General features: G+C 39.1%; 1 protein-coding gene across 2 annotated transcripts in view; it reads left to right on the top strand.

Moving 5' to 3' along the window:
- wnt7bb (wingless-type MMTV integration site family, member 7Bb) overlaps nucleotides 1-17,798 on the top strand; it is a 43,733-nt gene extending 25,935 nt beyond the window's left edge. For both annotated transcript variants that reach the window (XM_007231584.4, XM_007231585.4), the window contains exons 3-4: nucleotides 9,555-9,826; nucleotides 16,085-17,798. In XM_007231584.4, coding sequence (XP_007231646.2) covers nucleotides 9,555-9,826; nucleotides 16,085-16,564 — 752 coding nt within the window. In that variant the 3' untranslated portion in view covers nucleotides 16,565-17,798. The remainder of the gene's footprint in view (nucleotides 1-9,554; nucleotides 9,827-16,084) is intronic.
- The last annotated feature ends 1,546 nt before the right edge of the window (nucleotides 17,799-19,344 follow it).

The raw sequence follows: 19,344 nt of genomic DNA on the forward strand, positions 1-19,344 counted from the left end.
ATGGAAAGAAGGAAGGATTGATGGATGGATGAGTAGGCTGTGTTATCTGGCCGATCTTTGTGTGTGCGTGTGTGTGTGTGTGTGTTCATGCTTGTGTGTGTGTGTGTGTGTGTGTGTGTGTGTCTGTGTTAGCTTGGCTGGTGGGGGCATGGAAACAGGATGTTAGGAGATCAGATGAAGCTTGCTCAGCTTCACACAATCAGATGAATGAATGATCCACATTGATTGGGCCGAGAGGACCTGGCTGCATTTCTATTATCCCTTATCACATTTATTTTGAATATTTACGGCACTGCATTTCCATATATGATAAAGCATTATGAAGAGGATCAGGCAAGGCTGTTAACTTTAAAGACATTCAAATATGACAGGGCACAAAACCCTGTTGCACAATCCCAGCTACAGTACATTAATAGGGCCCTCCAGCCATCGGCTTGCATTAGACATTGTTTCAAAAGTTTTATGTTTATAGTTCTATTTTATTGGCAGTATTCTGTACAGGAACTAGACACGCTTTATGTCGGCAATCGGTGCAAATGAATGCATCATTAGAATAGATAGTGGCATCTTATGACTTCCTTCTAGGGCGCAGCAAAATGTAGTCCAAACTAGTATCCCATGATACTGGCACACCTTGATGCAAACTTTTAGTTCGAGAGATTATTTTTTGCAGTATATTCTTGTGTCTCTGTGCACTTTACATGTGAAATCCAAGAATGAAGTATATATAATTTTTACTTTACTTTACTTACTTCATTCTCTTTAACTCAAAATCATTCAATAAACAGCGATAATGGAACTGTGCTATAACCGCAATAATACACTCGAGGATTGTGCTATAACGTTTAATATTGGCGCTGCTGTGCTGATCTACATTACTTGGCCTGCCGCCTCGTGCCTCTGACTGCAGCACAGCAGTGACAATATTACACATTATAGCACAAACCTTGAATGTATTATAGCTTAATTTACCAATGTTCATATCAGAAGGGCCTTACAGTATTCTGCCATACACCAGTATCTCAGCATAGTTTTAAGAGATTATGTAGAGTTTGGTGACATTATGTGCACTAAAGTAGGCAGTTTTGAGTTTAATTTGTAAGAGTATTAACTTTTTAAAAGGTTTAAAAAGTGTTTCTATCTTTTTCCGTGCCTGTCTGTTTTCCTAGCTTGCTTTCTGGCACATGGCTCTATGTTCTCCTTGTTTCCTCCCCTGTTTTCAGTGCTTACAACCTGTGTTCATTTGTAACTCTGCCCCCTAGTTACCTGTCTCCAGGTGTTTCCTATCTACTTCCGTATATATAGCCCCTTTGTTTCTGTGTTCCCTTGTTGGTTGTTGTGCATTTTATGTCTGGTTAGGTTGCTAGTCTCTTGTTTGTGGTTTATTACTTGTTTTATGTATGTGTGTTAGTCTGCTTTCATGTTTATTTGCTTTATTTCTGTTTTATTAAATATATATATATATTTAATAAAACAGAAATAAAGCAAATAAACATGAAAGCAGACTAACACACACACACACACATATATATATATATATATATATATATATATATATATATATATATATATATATATATATATATATATATATATATATACTTGCATTTGCGTCTGCGTCCGTGTTTCACTTGCTGCAACCTGACAGTATGGGTAAAATTGGGCACTCATTCCTAATGCATGACATTGTAATACTTAAGCTCTGGACCTGGTTTAACTGATTAAGTGCTTAAGAGTAAGCAAATAAAATAATTTAGGCAGTAATACATGAGTGTGAGCATGTGTGTGTTGTGATCATAGGCATAAGACCAAAGCACAACTCTTAAGTGTATTTAGATTGTATTGAGATTATACCACAGTTCCGTTATCTTTGTTTATTGTAGGATTTTTAAGATAAATTGCTTAGCAACACTTCTGATGAGTATAGCATGTTTGCATACTTAAATGCAGTTTGAGATGCTGTGTGAATAACAATTTGAGATTTCCAGTTTTTACGTTTGTTTTGTTTTAATTGTCATTTGTGATTAAACAAAATCCAAATAATATAATAAGCTAATTATAATCTTTAACTTATTAAAATGTTGCTGCTTTTTTCTGTAATGTTATGGATGTACAGTATGTGGTAGAAAAACACTTAAATATGCTTCGGTCAGAGTGCCATTATCGTGCAGTACTGGCACTCCTAGAATGTCCTCTCAGCCAATCGCTTGGCGGGGTTGGAACTAACTGATATATAATGGAGTGCAAGCAGTGTAAACACTGAAAAGCACTTGAGGGTCTCCAGTGTATAAGGCCTGAATCTGCTGCACTTCTCACTGTAACACAACTCTTTTTTTACCACTCTCTTCTCTTCCTGTCCTCCTCCCTATGTGGTATAGCTGAAAAAATATGCATACACACACACACACACACACACACACACTTGCACCCATGCTTGCAGCACAGCACACTTAACAAAGCGCTTGCTGTAAAGTATGCCACTCTGGTAAAGCCATATTATTTTATTGACTAGGAACACGGCTGTGCTAATTCCTCTAGCTGCAAACCTCATGGACCACAACTTTGTCTATAATTTGCTGGGCACACATGTTCATAGCAACGCTACATAAAGCAGAACGAAAAACAGTAGTGTGCAGTGCATTAATCAGTTTCTCTAACATTGATACACAAAGCAGGACTTATTTTTGCTTATGATCAGGGGTTCTCAGGCCCCAGAGAGAGAAAGTGTAATAAAAAAAAAAAATAATAATAATAGTGATGATGATGATGATACTTACATACCAAATATCATGAGATTAATTTAGAAAAATAATTATGAAATGGTTACTAAGTTAATGTATTGAGTACACCCACACCTACAGCTCTGGAAAAAAATAAGAGAATCAAAAATGTTGAATTTCTTTGATTTTACTAAATTGAAAACTTCTGAATATAATCCAGAGTAGGATTGATGATCACAAGCCATCAAACCAAGCTGAACTGCTTGAATTTATGCACCAGGAGTGGCATGAAGTTATCCAAAAGCAGTGTGTAAGACTGGTGGAGGAGAACATGCCAAGATGCATCAAAACTGTAATTAAAAACCAGGGTCATTCCACCAAATATTGATTTCTGAACTCTTAAAACTTTATGAATATGAACTTGTTTTCTTGCATTATTTGAGGTCCGAAAGCTCTGCATCTTTGTTGTTATTTCAGTCATTTCTCATTTTCTGCAAATAAATGCTCTAAATGACAATATTTTTATTTGGAATTTGGGAGAAATGTTGTCCGTAGTTCATAGAATAAAACAACAAAGTTAATTTTACTCAAACATATACCTATAAATAGCAAAATCAGAGAAAACGGAAAACTCTCTTAATTTTTTCCAGAGCTTTATATTGTGTTGTTGTGAGGTGTTATCCTGTGCATGTTCATGGCATGAACATGATCCTGTGCATGATATTACACAGCAGGGGTAATAATCTTGACCGGTGGCATCTGGCTAAAATTGTCCTTGCACACATCTACATTCTTTAGTTTCTATGCCACACAGCAAAAGTCATGAAACACAATACCAGCTCCTTTATCATGATATCTGGCATGTCAGTGTATATATGCTAGCATTGTCTTTAACTCAGAAATACACAAAAAATATACAGAACTTAGTATTATGCAATTTTCTTTGCTACATATAACTGGTAACTTTCATAAATAAAGTAGTATAAAGTATTTTCCTAAGGCCTTGCTCATCTTGCTGTGAGAAAGATATGTCTGATGGATGACTCCAGTCCTGCAGCACCCTGCAACCACCAGCGGGTGCCACTTTTCTCACCAGTATTTGTTTAAGCATGAGCAGGCTCACGCTGTGAGGAACTGAATGAGTGGATGAGACTGCAGTGGTGTCAGAAATAGAGATACATGGAGGGAACCTCCAGGCTAGTAATAGTAGTTTGTAAAACCCTGGATGTTTTATGAGTGTTTTCTGCAAGCTTTCCGTTTTTTTAAGCTTTGAGGTGCATTTTCCACACTGCCACACTGCTGTTTTAGAGTAAATGCAGTTTGTTTTTTGCTGCCCAATTTTTAGTATTCCTACAGCAGAACAAATTTACCAGCTAATGAGGTGATATAATCCCACCCAGCATTATGCTGGAAAAAGATGCTGAAATAGTCTGTAAGTCTTGTTCGTTTAACCCATGTTCCATTTTGAGATGTTTCATGGACGTCCACATATTAACATCTATTTATCTACCTAAAAAAATATTTTTAGCTTTTATCCCATTTCTCCCCAATTTTAATGAAGGCCCCATCATTACTAATAATGTCCCCAACACTAGGAGGGTGTAGGCTGATGCAGCATTATAGATTAGACAGCACACTCAGAGGAAAGTGCAGCTCCCCAGCTCTTATACATCAGCTAACAGATGCCGGGTCTGAGCAACATCACAATAGGAGCACCATCTACCCACCCAGAGAGTGGGTTCTTCATTAGGTTCTTCCCTTTTTTTTATATTATATATTTTTTGTCTTCTTCTCCCAATGCTCACAGTACCTAAAACTCTGTATAAACACTAATACACAATAAAGTTAAATTGGTCCTCCGAAGAGGGGGGGTGGTGGTGGCCAAAAAAAACTAAAAGTTCTTCACAATAAGCATAAAAAAGGTGCTAGTAGTTCACCTCAGTAGCTAGCTAGCTAACTAACTTTTTCATTCCACCTTAAATGCGGAATGGAAAAATAAAATTAAATAAAAGCTAATGAAAGCTAATTTCATCTCCCCTTCACAAAGAAATTAAGGAATGAACAATAATAATTCATTTAGGCACCATGTCTCCTCTTTCTGAAGACATACAATGCCCTAAAGTTAAATAATTAACAACCAGCTAGCTTACTGAACTTTAGTGGTCACTTATCGGGTGCTTGAAGGGTTTGTCCCTTAGAGAGAGGATTTTACCCCTTCCACTTGTAACTCTGTTCCAAGGTTACGCTTGAAAACAAGGGGTAGGGGTAAGGGGTAGGGCCAAGGGGTGAAATGGGATTGGGCCAGAATCTTCTGCAGTTCATTATCCACATTCTGCATGAAAGGAGGGGCTCATGTTTGTTTATTTTGTGTTGAAATTTCCAGTGCAGAAGTGGACCACTGATATAGATTAACCCACAGTGGTACAGTGGAAATACATGTACAAAATGAGTAGCATAATATACTACTATATATAGAGGGTGTCACAGTAATTAGAAAAAGAGGAGAAGTTAGCCTGAACATCAGTGTTTTTAACACAACACAGAAAGATTAGAGTCTCAGTGAAAGCCACCACCTTTCACTGAGAAGAAAACATCAATATGTCTGCTCTTACAATCTAGTGGAAGAGAAACCAACACCAGAACATCCTGACTGACGGAAACGGACCAGTTCTAAAGCTACGGTAAAGTGGACATCTCAGGCTTGCCATGTCAGGTTTACCTGGTACACACACTCGTAATCCCACAGTCGTATATTAGCTCTGCTTCACTAGAGCTTAACTGAGTTTCCTTTCACAGAATTTTAAAACAAATGTTTAGATTGATGTTTTAAATTTAGCACCTTCAACCACAGATGCAGCTCCTCCTCTTTGAAAGGCGGTGGATATGCCTAGCTATAGTTATGTGGTGTCCCCACTCGTTGGGTTTGAAAAAACCTATCTACTTTATGATCAGTATCCACAGCAGTAGCTGGTTCAGATTGCATTTAATATGAACAGACTGGATATTCTAACACAAACGTGGAAAAAACAAACTCCTAAAAGTGGGAGTGGGAGAAAAGGTGGATAGTGAAAATGATTAGACAATATCAAAATGTCAACCTATCCTGATACGTTTTAATCCTTTTTTTATTTTTTATTTGAATTACTTTACTTTACATCTGAAGATTCGTGTCAGACAGTGGTTAATTTAGTGTGGTGTTTTTAAACCCAGACCGTTTTCAGACCCCACTGTATTGCCTTTCTTACAATATCACAATATTTTTTGGTATATTGAAACATAACCCCCTCTACCATGATACGTATCTTATCGCCAAGCTCTTGCCAATACACAGCCCCGGTCGTTATTGTGTTTTGCTTAAAGAAGCAGAGGAAGAAGTGGTTTCGTTTTGTTTTTCTGCTGTTGTCAACATCGGTCAGCGTAGCGTAGTGTCCTTAAAGGACTCAGCCTGCAGAAGGATGAATGGACTGGACACTGCCACATTGGGCAGTCCCAGAATTCATCAGGAAAGAGCGAGTGTGCACTTTAGTACTTACTGTTCTCTCTCTCGGGTTGTAAATCTGCTCTGCTGTGTCATACAAGATCTGTTTAGTGGTCCGATCTCCTCCGCAAAAGTGGTCAGCTTGTCATGAAGCCCGCAGTTGCACGCCCACCTTTTCCACAGATGGAGGGGTGAAGTGATTCTATGTATAGATGGGGGGGGTGGAGGAGGGGGAGAAATACTGCTTCACATTAATTTTTGTAAGCATTTTCTTCGCTCCCATTTTGGACTTTGTCGTAGACACTTGCCACTAAACTCTATTAGCCGCATGGTTTAATAACGCTGTGTTCTTCTCTCTGGACTGCTCCAAGTTAATTGAGGTTTTTCTGGTCAGTCCAGTTTTCCACTGGCAGTGCATAAGGCTATCCCAGGGTGGTTCCTCCTGGAACAGGGCTCTGGGGCTGGAATATTCAGCCCCTGTTTTTTTTTTTTCACTTAGCATTTCAGGAACTGTAGTGGGAATGGGAGCGAGAGAGCTCAATTCAGCCCAATCTCTTTTAAGTCTGATGATTTGTAGTGCCTACATCGATTGTATGACATGTAGTAGGAAAGGCTTTCCCTCTCTGGATCTCAGGATTTCTGCTCCTATAGATAGAACGGCTGATTTGCAGCTTAGAAAGCTGGACGTTCCTGTTGAATGAGCATCAGAGAGGGAAAGCAGCAGTGGGCTTCTTCGTTCTGTGTAATGGCGAACATTGATATATCGATGTTGTTGTAAGAAAACCTCAAATGTCAGAAAGGGTAAGTGTACACAAGAGGGGAAAATGTTCTTAACATCTGTCAATGTACTGTTGAAACTTTCAGTTGGGCCATTTCTATATTTCACACAGTATAAAGGACAGCTAGCTTTTTTTTAAACAGTGAAAAAAAACTATTAAAAATGGAATTATATGGTTTTCTTATGACGGCAGTGATACATAAACTAACAGACTTCTCTCTCTCTCTCTCTCTCTCTCTCGCTCTCTTAATTTGTACACTATTAATACTGTAATGTGCTTTCATTACTAGCCTCAGCAGTTCCATCCCCAACAGGGGGTGACAACCCATTGACGCCCCACCATTTCCGCTGTGAGCCTCTAAGTATGCGCATATGTGTTTTAACCATTATGCTGGCACTGTGCATGTGTTAGGAAATGTGTGTGTGTGTGTGTGTGTGTGTGTGTGTCTGTTTGCATGAGTGGCATGTGTGGATGTGTGCATTTGTGTGTATGTGTATGTGTGTGTGGGTTTACTGTGTTACCACAGGCTGGCTGTACAGGGTTTTCTTGGTAAGCAGAATGGCAGTGACCAGTAGGTAGTGAGTCAGTGTCTGGTTGAGTCAGGAATATGACAGCAGAGGAAAGAAGTGGACATCAGTCCTAGAAGGACTTGATGCGGTTTGGAATCTCCTCACCCACTCGAACATCACTGCAGAACACATTAGAGGTTAAAGCTAAGGCCAAGCCTGAACTCAAGCATGCCATGTTCCTCCCTGATCTGACTTGTGTAATTGATCACCTTGTGGTACATGCTTTATATTTGAGTGGATGAGCTTTAGATACCCACCTGTTTGCCTGCTGTGCAGTGTTTTGCAGGCAGTGTGCGTATAATGATGTAAAGTGAAGGAAACTGTAGCTTTCATACAAAATTAGCATCATATTCTGAACATCCAAAGAATGTATAACCATCTGCAGAGGCAAAGAGGCCTGCAGACCTTTCCTCTTTCTTGTGGCCAGCTGGCAAGGTGCACTGCTTGAGGAATTCAGCACATTGGACAGCACCTACACTGTTTTCTCGCACTCGTGGAATGCCATTGCTTGGTGCTTGAACAGGCAGTCTGTCAGGGCTTTCCGTCTCTCCTGCTCTACTGTGAAGTTATCCCGTAAAAATTCCATTCAAAAATGTGCTGTGAGTCTTTTATTAAATTAAAAATATTGCCTATATTATATATTGTGATCAACCGTATGCTACATATGTGACAGGTAACCATAAGGATAAAAGTAGAAAATAAACTAAATATTGTGGGTAATGTTACCAGAGTGCTGGAATGACCATCAGCATTATTTCTAAAAACTAGGGTTTCGGGTCGCTTTTCGCAGGAGGTCTTCTGCCCACATCACGCGTCTTTACGTACTTACGTCACATGTACAGCCTCTAAAAGAGGATCCTGCTTAGTTTTTTGCTTAGTATATTTCTTTTTATATATTGTCCCAGAAATTATTGCGATACACAATATTTTTGTAGTTTTATAACTATTAAATGCCACTGACATAATGATAAAAGATTAGTATAAAAAAGAAATGTAAATAATCATTTATTATAATTAGTTAAAAAATTATATACTTATTTCTTTACCTACTTTAGTCCACACTGTGTGTATGGAGTCGCAGTTATTAAAGCATGACTGGCTAAAATACTGTTCAGTGTTCAGTGTTGTAATGAGGGAGAGTCATCTGGGATAGTTTTCTCAGAGTCTTGAAGGAGTTCCTGGAGGTGCTAAATAATAGTTGCTGCTTTTCCTTCACTGAACATGAGTGGCTGGTGGAGCATTGGAGACTTCAGAAAGGGAAACTCAGAGCTCAGTAGCTCATTTTTTGTAAAACAAATAATGAATGAAAGAATGAAGCAAGCTCCAAAGCCAAAAAGGAACGCGATAGAGTCCATGCTAAAACCAGGATTAATATCAGATTGACGTTTAAACGGGGGAGAGAGCTCCGTGAGTGATGATGAGTCTGACTGAGCTCGCTCTCTCTCTGACTGACTGAACATAACCTGGAATCGGATTCATCGCTCTGAAAGGAGACTGCATCGCACCCGCATCACACAGTTTAAAATGATTCTTCCGCACGTTTAGTGCAAATACCAATTCTCACCAGAGATGGCCCCAAATACCCCAAATCCCAAAACTTACAGATAGGCCTGTCACAATAAGATTTTTTTGTATATTTTTGTATATTTCTTTTTATATATTGTCCCAGAAATTATTGCGATACACAATATTTTTGTAATTTTATAACTATTAAATGCCACTGACATAATGATAAAAGATTAGTATAAAAAATAAATTTAAGTAATCATTTATTATAATTAAATAGTTAAACAATTATATACTTTTTTCTTTACCTACTTTAGTCCACACTGTGTGTATGGAGTCACAGTTATTAAAGCATGACTGGCTAAAATACTGTTTAGTGTTCAGTGTTGTAATGAGGGAGATGCTTCAATACAGCAGTAGCTTTTTAGAACTGTAGGTCTAATAGAGTAAGTGGGTGCATTAACTGGAGCAGATTTCACAGACTTATCTCTCTTTCCCCCAGGCAGCAGGGAGGCAGCATTCACCTACGCCATCACAGCCGCAGGGGTGGCCCACGCAGTCACAGCAGCCTGCAGCCAGGGCAACATGAGCCACTGTGGCTGCGACCGCGAGAAGCAGGGCTACTACAACCAGGAGGAAGGCTGGAAGTGGGGCGGCTGCTCAGCTGACATCAAATATGGAATTGAGTTCTCCCGGAGGTTCGTGGACGCTCGCGAGATTAAAAAAAATGCTCGCCGGCTGATGAACCTTCACAACAACGAAGCAGGAAGAAAGGTAACTCAACAGCTCACCTCTGAACTCAACGATCTAACCAATAAATATAAATATATATTTATGTATTACTATTACAGCGTATTATATAGTTAATAGTCAGTGCTATTAACTATTTGTTACTACTGTGGAACTACACTGATATGCCAAAAGGTGATTGATCATGAAGCGTTTTCTCAGTAAACAGCTTGGGAACGCCAACACCTGTTTAAGCTGTGAGGTATTATCTAGTGACTGAGCATGAATTCTGGCCAGTGTGCTCATGACAAGGCAGCTAAATTAAAAGAGTTCGACCACAGTGGGCCTAATAGTGGCCATCCGGATGAGATGTTACTGAAGTTCAAGTGCAAGGATTACCATTCCTCGATCCATAGTGTCAAGTGTGTACCAGGAATACATCATAGAAGGCATTATCACCCAGAGTGGACAGTGCAGTGGGTGGTAATGACCGTGACCGGTGGTGTCTGTCTCACCCTCATATCCCACAGGATATTGCAGCATACTTTAGCACCCATGTGGCTGACAAAAGTCATGGGATACATAAAATCCCTTGCAGTTTGAGCAGATTGATCATATCATGCTTATTTCCTAAACACACAAAAAAACCTATTTTACAGATCTATAGGTGAGCTGTCATCCTCGCAGCATGATTAAGGGCCTGTCAGTGTGTCTTTGCTATCATAACGACAGGAAAAGTATACCTATTTTGAGTGTGCAACAAACCAATCAGTGCTTCACTTGCCATTACCTTTAAGAGGCAGGTGCGCTCTGACACTTATTCAGTAATGCCTGGACTTGTCCAATGCTTCTCAGCAGAGGAAACTGACCTTCTAATTCACGTTAAATTTGAAGTAAAAGTTTGCATAGCTGCCAACAGGCATGCATATGGGTTTGTGCACTGCTGTGTGTCCATGTGTGTGTAACAAGCGGGGGATGCACCTGTGTTGACTAGATAGCAACAAATGACTGACTGTTAACATCTGTCTAAGTTGTTTTCAATCAGTGGCACACTGGTGTTTTTCATTGCCAAGATAGCAATACGACAGAAATTGGCGTAGATATATTCACAAGCACAGTTGCTGTTTAAACGATGCAAGCAGAATGCGTGAAAATAGACGTTTGGCGGGGTGTAAGATAGCAATGAGCATCACAACGTGCCTTGTGCAGAGTGTAAGATAGGGCTTACACATTGGCATTCCTAGCATTACATGGTTAGAAAAATCCTTCATGCAGTCAGTCTCAGTGCATTCCACACAACATGTTTCCACCAGTATGTGGTTATGGTAGCCCGAGTAAGCAGACCAAATTTTTTGCCAAATGCCACATTAGCTTTTAAAACATGATTGCATTTAACCAGGCCTCATATTCGCCTTTCAGCATTTATCTGTTGGTTCATGTCCACTGTGAAAAAAAGTTTAAATAGCATGCTAAACACTTTGTGTGTGTGTTTGTGTGTGTGTGCATTGGAGTCTGGAGTCACTGGCTATGTGGTGCAGTTTGTTTGCGCTCTGCTTGTGTCGAACAAGTGTTTGAGGTGTTTTTTACACACACCAATCTGAAAATAGACCAGCAGCAAACCCCACAACATGGCTCACAGGCTATGATTTTGGAGAGGCTCTGACTGATAAGTAACAGTCCGACATGTTCAACAGCTTGTTTTGCTTTAGCCAATTACTGTGTGTTTTCCCTCCACCATCTTGTGGCATCCTCCCGATTCCAGCACTGGTTTGGCTTTGGCTCGGCTTCTCTCTGGCCATGTTTGTTTGTTATTAGTCATCCAAGAACATAAAATAGCATGCGCCCTACCAGCTCAGCTCCGTCACTTCAGAACGCACGCTGGTGGCAAATGGATCTAATTAATAACGCTGCTCTTTATTGCGTGTGCTGGGAGAGCCAGCCGAGCGGAGCTGGGCCTGCGGTTGCCAGATGGAGCCTCTCCAATCCCCCTCTGGTTCGTTGCGTGGAGTCATGAAGTGTAAAGTCAGTAACAGGATATTATTGCACTGCACTGAAAACACAGTCCTCGCTCCACTGCGCCGGGGTTTTTTCTGCCTTTTATAAAGGACCCATCACGTTAATAGTTGAGCGGTGGCATCACAGGAGAGGGAGGGGAGACTGGAAGGATTTGAATTGACCATGTGACTGTGCAACAGGCAGGATCGGGGCTGCTGCTCTGGAATTTCAATTGCAATCAGACGTGTGTGTGGTTTGAGCTTGCTTTGAAGGATTGGGGGCAAAACTGGTGCACATCAGCCCAGCGAATGTAAACGGATCCTCTTTACTTAAAAGGCCTGTTGTGGGGTAGAACGTTAGGAAATGGAACTCGGTTCTATAGGAACAGCTGTCACGGATGAGCTCGCGGCTCTTTCAGTCATCACGTGTTAAAGATTATGATGAATGAAGATGCTCTTCTTTGAATCTTCTGACCAGCTAGCGTGGGTCAAGATGCATTTTTTGGATTAATCGATTTGTTTGCGCAACTGGCAACTGGCTTCGTAGAAGAATATGTCAGCCAAATAGACTCAGCCAAAAGATACTTTTCACATTAATATACATCAATATTATTAACACTGACATGCAAATGTTATGGGACATGGGGCTAGTATCATATCCCGTGACTTTTGCCATGTACCATGGATGCTAAAGAACAATGCAGTGACCTGCAAGATACATATGGGTGTAGGATAATTCTAGCCAGACGCAGCCAGTCACTTTCATTACAATCTACTGCGCTGTCTACTGTAGGTGGTAATGCTATGGATCTATAAATGTTAAATGTCTACACAACTTCGAAAACGTTATGTTCCTTCCATCTGGCACCCAATATCAGACTTTACAGAGAAAATAACACCTCAAAAGGTATACAAGTGTGGTCATTCCCAAGCCCTTCCCTGAGGTAACACTTTCTGATCAATTTACTGCACATAAGCCAATCCCCTGTCATAGAATGTTGTCATGGAGTGTTGTTATCGCGCTAGCTGTTGCCGAAGATAGGCAAAGTAGGTAAAATGTCAAAAGCTTTAAAGATGTTTTAAATGCTGCCATAAAATACCCACTTTTGGTTGCATTAATAACCATGTTTCTAAAATAATTATTATAATAATATAAAATAATAAAATAATAATATTTTTTTAATTCTATAACAAATATGGTTCCTTATAGAATCAAAAGTGGATCTTTTTTGAAATCACTTAAAGAGTGTACTTGTTATCCAATTTGCATGATGTCCTAAAGTTGTTTTGCATCTTTAAACCCGGCTTTTGCTGCATATAGAGAAAAGTGATTTTCTCTAATGTAAAGTTGTTTAAAGCTAATAGAAAGTGAACAAAAATGGCAAAAGAATGGCAGTAAAACTCCTTTTCTGATCTCTGCGTCCCGTCGCTCTGGGGTAATGCCCCACTTTTCTGGCACTTTTCTATTGTAGTTTTCAGTGAAGTACTTGTCATTAATTGCAGATGTTTCTGTTATAAAACAAAAATGATTTAGCCAGTAAAAACAAGAACTTAACACGAGAGAATTTTGCCTCACAGCGGTGTCTACAGACGCATTCAAAATGCAGTCCATGTTTTTCCTCAGCTCATAACCAAAACCATCGCAAAAAATCAGAGCCACACATTTAAAGATGAAAAAAATGATTTTTTTTCTTCCTTTTGCATTCTTTTTTTTCTCTGAATGTCTAAGTTGAGTTTAAAATCATTTATTTGTGAGTTGAATTATGATCATCATGCTCTTTTCTGAACAGAGGGGTAAAAATAAATAGATATTTTAGGGCTTTCAACTTTAATGCATGCAGTTAATCTGGGAACTTTAACACGTTCATTTTTTTTTCAAGTTCAGAGTTCAGAAGGTAGATTACCTTTTATCCACGCAAACACACAGAGCTGATGCCAAGTTTCCTCTTTTCAAGCTGTTGAAGGTGGAATATGGAGCTACACTAGTGTTTATTTTCTCCATTAAAACTCTCAGTTAAACTCAGAACATTACAATATTCTAGTTTTAAAAGCACCAAAACTACCCAGAGATATGATAATACAGCAAAACTGCCCTGAGATATTATAATACAATAAAAAAGGATCTACTCTGCCAGGAGTTTATTACACCAATATTACTGTCCACTTCCAAGAAAATCCAGTTAAATACCAGCATTTAAAAAAATATAATCATAATTTTAGTTACAGAATATTGTTGTGGTTAATACAATTATTTTGTAAGGGATTGGCACCAATAACACAAATCTAAGTGTTTTTAACGCTGATACTTTCATTCACATTTAATACCCATTATCAAAAGCTTAGTCATCATGATTCATCACAATCAAATGTATTGTTTTTTTATTGATTGATCCCACTAATATACCATTTATATAGTTGTAGGACACCCTTTAATATCAGAAAACAAATTTGGGTGTTTTCAAGATGGCGACCATGTTCCAGATATAGCCTAAAAGATAGGCCCCCTCACCCATTACCTACTGGAGTATTGAGATATGTATTCAGTATGTCATTTTCCCTTTTATTTCATTTTTGTTCCAGTTATAACTGGTTGACGGTCATCTGATTGGTATGGCCTTCCACAAGATCTGCAACACATTAAACAGCAGAATGGCCCACTTTTAACTGGAGTGTCATGGTGAATGGGTACATGAAATTTAGATTTATTTTTCCTGCCTTTAAATGTGGTCTCCAGGAAGGTAGAGAGAATTACAGAGTAGGGTATTACTGCTAAGTCTATTTTCCCCATTCTGACATATAACTGGCATCTCCGTGTTGCTTTTAGTATGCAATCGGTTTTGGTTCAGCGGTTGTCTTAAGTCATTGCTAATGTCGAACATTAGGTCTTTGGTATGCCAGCAGATGACTAAAGCACTGCATTTACACTGGACATGCATTACATGCTCATATTTCATATTTCTTTTGTGGCTGTGCATTCTTTTGAGAAAGAAACCTACGTATGTTCATGAGACTTACTGAGCCAAGTAAAGGCAATTGTGATGAATGGATAAAATATATATTTAAGCAGATGCAAGTGTGAAATAAATATGTAGTAGTCTGAAGTAGTGAAGTTTTTTTTTAATCTTATAGATAAGAATATGGATACAATATTTTATTTTTTAAACGTTTTCCAGTGCTTTACTTAAAGTGTAAATAAGTTGTAAATAACCATATAAAATATGCATCATAAACAGGACATCAGTGGTTAATTTTTTTGAGCAAGTTTAGGTTCTGTTAATTGGCTTTTGAAGTGATAAAACAGAGAATAAAATGTGTCAAACAGCACAGAAGAAGGTCTTACAGCTATAATTAGGGATGTGTGAATTAGGCCAATACCATGTTAAACTTCCCAAGTCTCCCGGAAGTCGTAACAGCTCCCTGAAGCCCGCAAGAACGAGCCACAAACACACACAAAGGCAACACAGACTTTTTCCCCAATCGCGTGTGTGAAAGAGAAGGCATGCAAAACAGAGGGGGTTCTGATCCTGGACGTGATGCGTTCAGGAGCATCATGGCTCCCATCAAAACTTATGTCACCTCTGAATTCTCTAAAGTATATCCATTAATTGTAAAAAAAACAATGAAAGTCTTGACTGTTGTACAGTTTGTAATAGTGATTTTAGCATCCCATTTTTGCCCCAATTTACGAGGCCAATAACCCTAACCCACTTATTAGGACTCCCGCTATCACAAGTGATGCCTCAACACCAGGAGGGTGAATGCCTCCTCCGATACATGTGAAGTCAGCCACCACCTTTTTTTAACTGCTGCTGATGCAGCATTGCCGAGTAGCATCACAGCGCAGCTTTTGGAGGAAAGCGCAGCGACTCGGTTCTGACACCATGTGCTGAGCGGCATCTACCCTTTGGAGTGACATGGAAAGAGAGCACCATCTCCCAACCCAGTGACAGCAATGCCAATTGTGCTCTCTCAGGGATCCAGTAGCTGATTTCAAGCTCCAAGAACGTGATTTGAACCGATCTCTTGATCATAGTGGCAACGCTTGTCCCACTGGACCATTCAGAGCCTCCTGAATCCTGTTTTTGAGCACAATACAGACAAACAGCATTTATATAAATATTTATTCATCATTAAAAAATAAGTCAGGCTTGAAAAGGTAAAAAAAATAAAAAAGTCGACCAGCCAAAACATGAAATAGACTGGGTTTATACTGTCTTCAATCAAATATTGCCCCAATCATTTCAGATTTGAGGTTGTAAGATCTGTTTACTGTAATAATTTCTCCTTTCTGCTTTTTGTCTCTTCTCAGGCGCTGGAGGAGCGGATGAAGCTGGAGTGTAAGTGTCATGGCGTGTCGGGGTCCTGCACCACTAAGACATGCTGGACCACGCTACCAAAATTTAGGGAGATCGGCTATATGCTGAAGGACAAGTACAACAAAGCAGTTCACGTGGAGGTGGTCCGGGCCACCAGACTGCGCCAGCCCACCTTTCTGAAGGTGAAGAAGACGCACGGTTACCAAAAACCCCTGGAGACAGACCTGGTGTACATTGAACGCTCGCCGAATTACTGCGAGGAGGACGCTAAGACCGGCAGCGTGGGGACACAGGGGAGGCTGTGTAACCGAACGTCTCCGCACACAGACGGCTGCGACCTCATGTGCTGCGGCCGAGGCTACAACACACACCAGTACACCAAGGTGTGGCAGTGTAACTGCAAGTTTCAGTGGTGCTGCTTCGTCAAATGCAACACTTGTAGTGAGAGGACAGAGGTGTTCACCTGCAAGTGAGCAGGTGTGGACTGGGGGAGGGAACTTGGAGACCTTGGAGAACCCAAGGAATGAAAAGAGCTAATATGTTTTGGAATATCACGGAATGGGAATGGAATGGGAATGGTACACTATCAGCTCTTCATGGCATCGTTTTGCACAGCAGACTGTTTTATATTTGCTTTCCAGTAGAGGTTAAATGCTAAACTCTGTCAGTAGGTTTAAGCCCAGCTCTCTAAGCTGAGTTTAACTACCAGAAGCTCATGCACTGATGTATCCTCACTGACTCGAAAGAAAGGACTTCAGGATACATGCCGTGCACTGGACCCGAGCATTGCATTCTGGGATCTGTACATTTTCCATTCCAAAGGAAGCTCACCAACAAAACGCAAAAAGGAGGCTGCAAGAATTTCAGTACTGGAACCAGTGACTGGAACTGTTTAAACTGTTAAAAACAGGACTGGTTACGTTAACCTGACTTATATATAACAGAGACAGAGAGAGAAAGAGAAAGAAAGAGGACTGAACAATGAGGAACAGACATTGTAGCTCACAATCTTAAGCTCTGTAAAGATGAAAATGGAACTGAACTACAGAATGCGGACAGTGCAGACTGTAAAACGGAGACGTTGCTACAAGAAGCCTCCTACTGCCAACTGGAATGTGGTGGAATATGTTAGCTGTCCAGTCACACTGGAACTGTCTGTTTGAACACTGAAAAAATATTTTTTTTATTTATGTTATAGTCTCTTAAAAAAGCAAAGCACTAACGGGTAGAAATGTCTTATTTTGTACTAAGTGTAAAGAAAAACAGAGAGATGGATAAAAAGAACTCTTTGTAGAAACTCATGACTGAAGGTGCGCGTCTTCTAAACTTAAGGCCCCCAGGTTCTCTGACAGAAACGTTTTTAATCTAAAATGGTTTAAGCATTAACGGTGTGTTGACTTCAGAAACCACTTTTTTAGCACAGTTTACGGTTTACTTATTTAACATTGGTTCTACTTTGCTGTAGCCTAGCCTTAGTGTGCAGTAAAGTATGCACTACAATTTGGATCATTCTTCATTTTGAAACTTAGAAAGTAGCAAACAAAAAGTTTTTATGTTAAATAAAAAAGTCAAATTATTTTAAGGTCTTTGCTCAACTCATGAAATTAAAAATGTTGCTGGATGTGTTGTCGAGTGCTGCACTGATATATTTTTTCTATTCTGGTACGTTGCAAATGAAACTAAATAAATATGCATTTGACTGACTGAGATTTTCTTGCAGAGAGAAACTATAATTAATTTCAAATTGACATATTTTATGTGTGACTAAAGATTTTAGATTTAGATTTTAACAAACTGTTGGAATAAATCCCAAAGTATAAAAAATACAAATGAAAAAAAAAATTCCTACATTTACTTTGTAAACGTATATTTTATTTTACTGCAGATGGTATGAACCCAAAGTATTTTTGTTGTTTAGTTTGGTCACTTTTATTTATTTGTTAACATACATTCTTGTATTTCTGCCATATAAAACATTTTAAAAAGTTGGAGCTTGGGCAATTTAAGTGATATTAATGAGTTTAAAAATCAATTAATTTTGTGTTGCCTAAGGTGGCACTGAACCAAAAACAGTAATTCAGCAATGGCTGGTAGAACCACATGAGCTATGGTGTATGGAGTATGGTGTGTGGGCTCAGAGGCATCTGGGATGGACCATGACACAGTGGATGTACTGCACTGTGCACTACATTGTACTGTAATCAGAGGAATAATATTGCGAACCTTAAGGAGTATTTGGGACAGCAATAACATCTAAAACACTTCAGCACTTGATATATTTTGGGCCAATGTTCTGAGATAGAAGGGCAACTTTACAAAGTGTGAAATTCTTTACTAATTCTGTACCTTCCAATTCTATATACATTCCTGAAATGCATATATTTAAATGCATATATGTGTATGTCCCTACATTGTAAATTAATACTGAAGTCATTCAGACTATGAAGGAACACTTAAGGGATCATGTAGTTAAACAAACCAAAATACCAAATATGTGAAGCATTTAGGTGGCTCTTATCTGCGGTTCTGTTAACTTGCGGTTTCTGAGGCTGGTAACTTTGATCAACGTATCTTGTGCAACAGAGGTAACTCTTGGTCTTCCTTTCCTGGGGCGGTCCTGATAAGAGACAGTTTTATCATAATGTTTTTCTTGGTCTTTGTTAATAGTTAGTTAGTTAATTAGTTCTTGCCATAAAAAATGAACATTATTTATTCTATAAACTACGGACAACATTTCTCCCAAATTTCAAATAAAAATATGGTCATTTAGAGCATTTATTTGCAGAAAATTAGATTAAGAGGCCACTTCAGCTGCTGAATCAGTTTCTCTGAAATTGCTATTTATAGATATATGTTTGAGTAAAATAAACATTGTTGTTTGCAGAAAATAAGAAATGGCTGAAATAACAAAACAAAGATACAGAGCTTTCAGACCTCAAATAATGCAAAGAAAACAAGTTCATATTTATAAAGTTTTAAGAGTTCAGAAATCAATATTTGGTGGAATAACCCTGGTTTTTAATCACAGTTTTCATGCATCTTGGCATGTTCTCGTCCACCAGTCTTACACACTGATTTTGGATAAGTTTATGCCACTCCTGGTGCCAAAATTCAAGCAGTTCAGCTTGGTTTGATGGCTTGTGATCATCCATCTTCCTCCTGATTATATTCCAGAGGTTTTCAATCATATATAGCACTTAAACAGCTTATATTCATAGGATTACACAGGGAAAAATACTGAAATACCTTTCTT

Source organism: Astyanax mexicanus, chromosome 2 (assembly GCF_023375975.1).
Source record: "Astyanax mexicanus isolate ESR-SI-001 chromosome 2, AstMex3_surface, whole genome shotgun sequence".
NCBI classification, from domain to species: Eukaryota; Metazoa; Chordata; class Actinopteri; order Characiformes; family Acestrorhamphidae; genus Astyanax; species Astyanax mexicanus.